The following is a 10,158-nucleotide window of genomic DNA, read 5'->3' on the forward strand; positions in this document are numbered from 1 at the left end:
TTACTTCATTATTGGAAAAGCACATGCAATGAAAGTCTTGCAAATAAGTGTTCACCTAAATATAGGGTTTTTGGTTAGCAATTGTTTGGACAAACTGTAGTTGCACAGTTTCTGAAAATGCATATAATGATGGAGATGTTACTTCTGCAATAATACAAAAGTGTACTTAAATACAGGTCCTGATACCTATGAAATAATAATAAAAAAAAACATTTGGTATTTCAATGCTCATTCTATAAACTGATTGTAAGAATAGAGAATTCTATAATTAAAAAATACATTATCTTTAAACTGTTTTATTATTAAATGCTTTATATGAATAGTAAAACTAAACTTTTTAAATTAATTATATTTCTATTGTTTAAATTATTATTATTTGTAAAAGTTACTTTAAATTAAACTATATTTAATAATATAAAAATTTAGTTCATAATGTTTTTTTGGTTTATGTTGATCGAAATTATTTTTTGAATCAAGTTTTCCAAGAAATATTATCAGTATCACTACATTTAAAATAAAATATCTGATTACTAATCTTAGATATACTATTTTATTAGACTTAAAATTAAAATATTAATATAACTAATGCTACTTTTAGTTAATATCAATAACAATTCTTTTAATTGACATTAATTAAATTTATTTATTTTAAATCAAATTATATTAAATAATTACACTGTTACGATAAAAGCAGTGTGCCCTCTCTCGTTTTGTAAACCAGAAACTATACTATATTGGTTGTCTTACTCTAAAACTATGATTGTCGCTTGTTCTCTGGCACTGAGGTTCCTTCCCTCTTTCCTCCTTAGAACATTCCATTTTTGTTGCTGTTCATTACATTTTTCATATTTAATCTGAGTGATGTTTCAAAAATAAAATAAAAAAAAAGTAGCAGAAAGTGTTCAATCTGTCTCTGACACAAAAGAATGCCACGAAAACAAATCACGAAATTGGCATAGTTTCAGCTTTAATTTGCCCTTAACTTGAAGCCTTCTTCTGAGATCTCAAGTCACTTATTGGCAACAAAGACCGACCCACCATGGAAAAACTAAAGATATAAAAATCCAAGGCAGAAAAAGACAATTTTTCAGAGGCTAACAAAAGGAGGTCAAACTTCAAAGGCTAAATACATAAACACACAGTTTCAGCCCCTTAACTCCTTCATTGCTACATTCTCCATCTCATATGAAATGCATACATCCTAGTTTTTTTTGGGATCAATAAGGACAGGCTGGAAGGATCCAAAACCAACCCCACTCACCATTATTATTATTATCAGCAACAAACCAACACAACACTACCCTCTCCAATAAAGTGTATTTCTGTACACAAAACTCTTCAGCCTCTAAACCAAGGCACCACCACCAGCAGCAGAAAATTAAATATAAAATTATAAAAATAAAGAGCCTTACAAAAAGCAAAAAAGAGGAAGAGGATTGATTTCTTTCTTTCCTTTTTCTTTTTCCTTGTAGACTCTGCTAAGCATCTTTGCCTCCTCACTTTTCCCTTCTTTTATCTCCCTTCCTTCTTCTTCATTCCTCTTGGAATTTCCTCTTTTCTCAACCAGATTACCTTTGTTTTAGCTCTATTCCTTACATGCCATTATATATTGCTATCCCTTCTCTCCCATAAATTGCTTCTTCTTTAGGTGAATTCTTGCAGGTTTTCATTCTCTTACTCACAAAAGCTTGCTTCCTTTTTTCTTAATTTTCTCAATATTTTACCCTCCCAAATTTAAACCCTCCTCTCTCAATTAGAAAACTGCATGCCCTGATCTCCTTTCAGGGTCCCATTGTTCTACCCGGAAGAGGCCAGAAAACAAAATCCATTTTTGGAACCTCCCCTGATCTAAAAATCTGAACTTTCTGGTAATTTTGTCTAGTGTTTTGAATTCTGCTTCTGGGCTTTTGTTTCCATGGGGCTGTGTCATGGAAAACCCGTTGAAACCTCACGAAGTGAAGGTGGGCACCACGTTTTCCCCGGCGAGAAAGAGGTGGTGGTGGCAGCGAGTCCCAAAACCTCCACGAGAGGTTCAAAGTTTCCGTTTTACAGCCCAAGCCCGTTGCCGAGCCTGTTCAAGAACTCGCCGGCGAACTCTAGTGTGAGTTCGACTCCTCTGCGGCTCTTCAAGCGGCCCTTTCCGCCTCCGTCGCCGGCGAAGCACATTCGGGCCTTACTGGCCCGCCGCCACGGCTCCGTCAAGCCCAATGAAGCCTCCATCCCAGAAGGGAGTGAGTGTGAGGTTGGGCTCGACAAGAGCTTCGGCTTCTCCAACCACTTCCACACTCACTATGAGCTTGGGCCCGAAGTGGGCCGTGGTCACTTTGGCTACACTTGCTCTGCCAAGGGAAGAAAGGGCACCTTCAAGGGTCATGATGTTGCTGTCAAAGTCATTCCAAAGTCCAAGGTTGATTTCTATAAGTTTTTGTTTGAGTTTCTTCCTTTTAAATTGGGTGTTGTGTGCTGGTTACAGGTGATTCATGAATGGCCTTTGCGTGATCTTGCGAAACCTTGCTTTGAGTTGTGGAAGTAGTATTAGATGTAACATTTACGTGTTTGGTCACTTGATCGTAAAATCCCAGGTTTCAAATTGTGATCACATTTTTGTCCGCGATCCTTGCTATCATTGATATTGTGAGAAGTCGTGGACAAATTCAACTAATGTGGCCATAATCTCTGTTATAGAGGCTCTAAAATCCTAGATGCTGTGGCTAAAATTGCGGTCACTCACAATTTTTTGAAAACTTGGTGGTATTACTTCTCTGATGACGGATTTTCTTGTTATTGGAAGAATGCCTGTTGTCCGAAACTTCGTGGGTATGCCTGTTCTGTGATTTTATTACTGTTGGGAGAATACGTGTTAATGGGGGGAACCCACGTTTAGATTTTACTTGATATAATTCAGAAACCTTGTATATATGATTGTGATATTGCAGTGGATTCAAGCTTCCAGTAGGCATCTATCTTTGTTTTTCTGATAAGTAAAATTGTTTCTATCAAAGGATGCATCTTTCACGGATTTGTTTATATTCCAGTCTTATGTGATGGTTTGGATCTGTGTTCTTTTTTGTTGGTTATGAAAATCAGTAATTGGGTCTTTGTTCTTATGAGAGTGGGGGATGTGTGGCAGATGACAACAGCAATTGCTATAGAGGATGTAAGGAGAGAAGTAAAGATATTGCGAGCTCTTACTGGGCACAAGAATCTGGTGCAATTCTATGATGCCTATGAAGACAATGATAATGTTTATATAGTTATGGAGTAAGTTCATATTGCAGTTTTCTTTTTTCTTGTATGTTCCATCCTCAAAATCTTTCACGCTATTGATAAATTAGGGATATAATCCCGAGTAGCCAGAACTTCCATATATGCATTAGTTTTTTAATATAATATATCATTGATATACTTCCTTGTAATTATGTTTGTTATGCTAATTGATTGGAAATGTTGTATTAGTTGGGAATTGACTAGTATCTTATGTTTGCTGTCATATGCTATTCAGGTTATGCAAAGGAGGTGAACTGCTTGATAAGATTCTTTCCAGGTAACATTTTTCCCCAACTTTCATTTTTCTGTGCTGCAAAAATGAATTAAATTCAAGATAGGGATTCTGGTTTTGTTATTTTGCTGCTGCCATTGCTGAAGACATTATGATTAACAAATTAATACTGATCTATAGGGGTGGAAAGTACTCAGAAGAAGATGCAAGGATTGTTATGATTCAGATATTAAGTGTGGTAGCTTTCTGTCATCTGCAGGGTGTTGTTCACCGTGATCTCAAGCCAGAGGTAACTAGCTCATAAAGCTAACCAATGTTTATCTGGGAAAATTAATCAGGATAGGTTTTGCCTTTCGGTTCTATTAGATTATAGAATGACGTTGTTACACTCTGATATGAAATTTACCTGTTTAAAGATGAACAGTTTATTCTAGTTTAATAGTGACCTTCTCTACCCTCTGATATAGTTCCATACCCCAAATGATTCTTTCATTTTGGCATTTTATACCATCTTCCTCATTTTTAAGAAAGCTGATTTTCTGCTGCAGAATTTTCTCTATATTTCTAAGGATGAAAATTCCACTCTGAAGGTCATTGATTTTGGACTCTCTGACTATGTGAAGCCAGGTCTGGCCTATTGCATCTGTCTAACTTCACTGATTTTTTACCGAAAACAAAAAACAATCAGGGCTAACGATCAGAAGTTTTTGCAGATGAAAGGTTGAATGATATTGTTGGAAGTGCATATTATGTAGCTCCTGAAGTTTTGCATAGATCTTATGGGACAGAAGCAGATATGTGGAGCATTGGTGTAATTGCTTATATTCTTTTATGTGGAAGCCGACCCTTTTGGGCGAGGACAGAATCTGGCATATTTCGGGCTGTCCTGAAGGCAGATCCAAGTTTTGATGAAGCTCCTTGGCCATCTTTATCAGCTGATGCAGTAGATTTTGTAAAGCGACTGTTGAACAAAGATTATCGGAAAAGGCTAACTGCAGCTCAGGCTCTCAGTATGTGCTCCATTTCCCATAGGTTGTGGCATTAACTTCTGCATTTTATAATCCTATGATTTATTGCTCATAGCTTGATTTTATGCACAGGTCATCCATGGCTGACGAGTCATTGTGATGATGTGAAGATACCTTTTGATATGATAATCCACAAGCTTGTTAAAGCTTATATATGCTCATCTTCTTTACGCAAATCAGCATTAGGGGTATGTAATATTGCCTGGTCATTTGTTATTTATAATGATATGCTGTTATCATGATGTTGCTGCTAGTCTTTTGTCCCTTGAAAGTTCTGTTAAAAAACATAACCACAATCAAAATAAAATAAAAAGTTTTAGTCAAATTATGATAACGACCCTTTTATCATGCAAGGAAAAATGTACAATAAAAGATTTTACGAGTACATTCAAGTTTGATACGAGTACATTCAAGTTTGATACAAATGAAGTCATATAATATGGGTATGATATGAACATGTTACCAATTTTGAAGTGTCTGTGCATAGCTTCTTAATCTATTATTAGATTCTCTAATCCACATCTGGGTAGTCACTAAACACCTTCCTTATTTTCATATTCTCTTATTTCTCTGTCAATCATAACTGCAGCTTGCTGAATTTCTGAAACTGGTGTAGTTGTGTAACCATTATTCAGTCGGTTCAGCTTTTAAAATTAATCATGCAAATATGAGTCAGTTCATTTAGAATTTAACTTCCAAATATTGGCGGCCGAAAATGAATTCACCTGCAAATATGATATAATGGCAACAATAGAAGATGGACCCAAAAGAAAGTAGAAACTTTTTAATTGCTAATTTTTTTGATAAATATGGAAGCGAGAGAATCTTAAGTGGTCTAATCTTATTTAATCTGATCGATCTATTAATATGAAACAATAGCTTGCATTTGTAGATTATGTTATTTACTGACAAGTTGAGCACAAGCAGGAGAATTTTTTGTACTTGCTTGTCATTACGTGTAATGAACCGTTGAAATATCGTGGCACAACCTGTGTATGTTTTGATCAGTTTTGTCATTTTGGCAGGCTCTTGCAAAGACATTAACATTAGTGCAGCTAGCATATCTGAGAGAACAGTTCAACATGTTAGGGCCAAACAAAAGTGGGTTAATCTCCATGCAGAACTTCAAGACGGTCAGTGGCACACGTCAAAGTTGTTGTGTACTTTTTTCTTCAAGTAACATTCGAGCCACTAACACATTTGCATGAACAGGGTATTTTGAGGAGTGCCACCGATGCCTCAAAGGATTCAAGGGTCTTAGATTATGTTAACATGGTAAGTTTATGAGGGACCGTTTTTCATATCTGTTAATCACATCACATAATAGAAATTGAACTGTTGCCATTTATGTTTGCAGGTTAGTTCAATCCAATATCGCAAATTAGATTTTGAGGAATTTTGTGCTGCTGCTATAAGTGTCCATCAGCTAGAGGGAGTGGAGAGCTGGGAGCAACATGCAAGGCGTGCCTATGAGTTGTTTGAAAAGGAAGGAAATAGACCAATTATGATTGAAGAGCTTGCCTCGGTACTCCTCTTGTTGAAACTTTAAGAGAGCCTTTTATGGTTCTCTTTTCATATATTATATTGTAAGCTTATGCAATTTGATTTGTTTCAGGAACTTGGTCTTAGCCCTTCAGTACCAATTCATGTGGTGCTGCAAGATTGGATAAGACACTCAGATGGGAAGCTGAGCTTCTTGGGGTTTGTTAGACTCCTCCATGGGGTTTCTTCTCGCACATTTCAGAAGGCTTGAGATTGTAGTATTTTTTTGTGAGCCTTATTGATCATAAACCTTTTGAAAGCATGGCTGGTGAGCATACTCCAACAGCATGTTGGTTGCAGACATTGCTTGAGCAAAGGCAAAAGCTTTAGCTAGAAGGGTCCCTTTGTGAAGTTCCCTCCTTATGCGTTCTTGAAACACACAACACTTTCCTTCAGATTGATTGGTGGTGCTGGAGTTAAGGCTTGTACAGATGAAAGTAGAGCACAGGTTGTACTTACAAAGTAGTGGAACTTCCATAAACTGACTTGTGTTTTCGGGTTTATCCATCACACTTGTCAATAAACTATTTCTACTTATCTCAACTGCTTTTTCTTTTTCCATTTCCTTTTCTTCTCATAATAGAAAAACTCCTTACATTATTGAACTTGATTGAAAAATGGTAAATTTTTATGATTTTTAATAAATTTTATCTGATATTCAAGTATCTATTAAAAAAATGTGTCAGATGATATGATGTTAACATTCCTTTTAAATAGGCAATATTCGATATAAGAAATCTAACTCTTTTGGAAAATTTTCTTAGTTAAAAAATAATGGGATTTTTAAAATTAATATACTTTTTGTCTTTAGTTTTTAAAAATATTCAAACTTTGGTTCCTAACTTTTGTCTTCTGTATATAGCGTATGAAATCAAAATTTGAATATCTATAACCGACGTTTTTAAAGTCAAACATGGAAGTTAAAATTTAGAAATGAGAGCACAATTAATCGAATTTTGTTATCTTGAAAGTTGTGAAAGTCAGTACTTTATGGACAACTAAATTTTTTTCAAGAAATTTTAGATGATAAAAATTTAAAAATATGAAATTATTCTTTTTATAAATTAAAATGGGGAGATAAAAATCAATTTTGAAGAAGCTAACAGAAAATAACTTCCATGAATTAATGTATAATTTAATTCTAATTTATAAAAAAGTTATTTTTGTTTTGTTTTAGCTTTTTGAAAATAATTTCCGTAACATATTCGACGTATTTTCTATTCGGAATATCACCATTGAGTAATTGTTTTTATACAAATGGCTATTTTATTAAAAAAAAGTTAACAAAATGGTTATGTTATAACAGTTAGATAAATAAATACATTCCGTTTCAATAACAAAACTTTTAAGGAAGACGTTGGGTTTAGTATTTAGTTTTTACGATTTTACTTATTTTATCAGTTAACGTATGATTTCTTTTCTTTCTTGATTTTTTTATTAAAAAACCATGTATTTCACCATGTCCCTTTAATAATATTAAAGTCGTTGCATAAAATTTTATATATTTTGTAGGTTTTAAAGCAAATTCATTTATTCAAATAAAATTTGTATTTTTATTGAACTTGAAACATTTATATGGCTTTTTTTATAATAAAATGTTTGAATATAATTAAATTATTTTATAAATAATATTTATGGATAATATTAAAAAATGGACTTTACACCTAATATATGACTGCAAGCCTAGTTCAATCTTATAAAACTAATTTGTAAAATGAGATTTAAATCAATTTTTATATTATAAATTAATTTTATCTTTAATCGAGATAAGACTTTCAACAAATAAAATATAAAAAACATAACACTCAACTGCTAGTAGTAATAAATCAATAAATTGAAAAAATAAATTAACCAATTCAACTTGAAAAGATAGTAAAAAGTAATAGATTATCCACAGGGATAGGAGTGCACTACCATAAAAAATGTTGGTAAATTTTGATATAATTTTAGATTATGTTTGAGATTCTAACTTATTTATGGTTTTAAAATCTTATTTGATTATATTGATGAACTTTAATTAATATACTTTTACTAATTTTTTACTTAAAAAAATACTTAGTTTCTAAATTTTAATTTTTTATATTTATATTTTTGTCTTAAATTATTTATTAAATGGTTTACTCTGTTTCTATAACATATTAACTTTTATTATATATTTTCTTTTTATTTCTCTTTTCCTTTCATAAAGTAAATTATTATTATTTATTCTTATTTTGTATAAAATATAAACTTCTTATTTTTACCTTTTTAACTTCTCCTTTTGAATTGCAATATTGTCACATGAGTTAAATTTCTTATCTTTGGTAATTTTTCTCTAATATCTTGATTGTTTGTATAAACAAAAATTTTCAGAATGAACCTTCTTTATTTTTTTTATTTTATGACTTCTTTATCTTTATTTAAAGACAGTCAATCTTGAAGATGATATATAATGAATATTTTCAAATTATTTGAACACTAAGTACAAAAATCGTATACAACGTTGAATATTTTGGACTTTTAACGGCGAATTCGCAAACAACGTCATATCAGGAGACGTTAAATTTACATCGAATTTAAAAAATTCGATGTTAAATTAACATCAAATTTTGTTAATATACAACATTAACTTAACATCGGATTTTGTCAATATTCGACGTTAATCACTTTTTTTTGTTTTTTTTAATTCTGATCTTTTTTTTACAACTCTGAGACTTGAAAAAGCGAAAAAACAACAAATTTCAGTGTTTGGTATTTTATAAAACATGAATTATGAACGTGTAATGTAGTATCAACAACAAACAATAATAACCAACAACAAATAAGTTCAATCAAACAACAACAAACAAGTTCAACCAAACAACAACAACAAACAAGTTCAACAAAAAAAACAACAAACAAGTTCAACACATAAGTTATTCAAAACAAAATTGAAAACTAACCTTCAAAAGGTGGGTTCATCGGAATAAAGTTTCGTTACCAGAGAGAAAGCAGAATGCAGTTATGAAGGAGAAGAGCACGAAAATAATCGGTTAAAACAAACAAAAATGATACATAAAGTAGTTAATTAACATGCATTTGTATCAAATGAAAGAAAGATTACATGTGATGCTCGTCAAACTTCGTTCGAGAAAAGTTTGAGAAGAGAAGAGAGTATCGCGCGCTAATATAAAGTGAATGAATTTTCAATCTCCCGCTCAAATTTTTATTGAATTTAAAGGGAATTCGACGTTTTATATCCTTTCTTTTACGTCGAATTACAATTCTAAACAACGTTTAATAATTGCATTTATTTATAAAAATGTCACCGCTCATTTTTAACGTTGGCTATTCAGTAGTGGTTGAACGTTGAACGCGTGACGTTATACGCGGTTTTTAATATCTTATATAAATGTTAGACTTAATCTTGTCAAAGATAATATAGTTATTTTGTATAAATAAAAAAACTTACAAATTTTAGTAGGATAATGTGAGATAGATCATCAGAATCATTATTATGTCTTAATCTTCTATCTTGACATTTATATCTTATAGTTTCATCAAAATTGAATTAAGCTCATCAAAATTAATCTTGAGTAATACACTTTGTTCACAAATAGCTCTTATAACTTGCTATTTAATATAAGGCTTAAATGCTTACTTCGTCCCCATTTTAAAAGGTGAAGATTTTATAGTCACATCAACGCAGAGTTAACTCCGTTTAAGCCAATTTAACGGAGGGGACTTCATTTATACAATTTTTACAATTTTGGGACTCAGTAGACGCATTTTTAAAACCGGGTACTAAAAATAAATTCACCTTTTACCATGAAGACAAAATAAGCATTTAAGCCTTAATATAAATTTCATAAATTTATTGCAAGTGAACTTTTTTCATAAAACGTTCCTTAAACTTCAACCATATAACATTGTTGAGGTTTTTTTCTCTACAACCTTATATAACAACAACAACAACGTAAAGATTATCAAAGGAATCTTTTCCTCATTTTTTCTAAAACATGTGTCTTTATGTGTGACATGCTTATGGAAAGGAGTGTTCATATCCACCATTCATTGTTTCTTAAGTAAAACTCTCGTCTTGATTCTCCACAGGTTGAAATTGTTCTTATT

At 32.1% G+C, this 10,158-nt stretch overlaps 1 protein-coding gene across 1 annotated transcript; it reads left to right on the top strand.

Moving 5' to 3' along the window:
* Positions 1-1,311: 1,311 nt before the first annotated feature.
* On the top strand, positions 1,312-6,612 carry LOC108329348 (CDPK-related kinase 7). The gene is made up of 11 exons (XM_017563520.2): positions 1,312-2,407; positions 3,131-3,261; positions 3,503-3,544; positions 3,680-3,788; positions 4,048-4,126; positions 4,213-4,509; positions 4,600-4,715; positions 5,553-5,660; positions 5,740-5,802; positions 5,885-6,052; positions 6,143-6,612. Exons 1-11 carry the CDS (start codon positions 1,916-1,918, stop codon positions 6,278-6,280), a joined length of 1,743 nt encoding a protein of 580 aa, XP_017419009.1. The 5' UTR covers positions 1,312-1,915; the 3' UTR covers positions 6,281-6,612.
* Positions 6,613-10,158: the final 3,546 nt, after the last annotated feature.

The sequence above is a fragment of the Vigna angularis genome, chromosome 2 (genome assembly GCF_016808095.1).
Source record: "Vigna angularis cultivar LongXiaoDou No.4 chromosome 2, ASM1680809v1, whole genome shotgun sequence".
Lineage (NCBI taxonomy): Eukaryota > Viridiplantae > Streptophyta > Magnoliopsida > Fabales > Fabaceae > Vigna > Vigna angularis.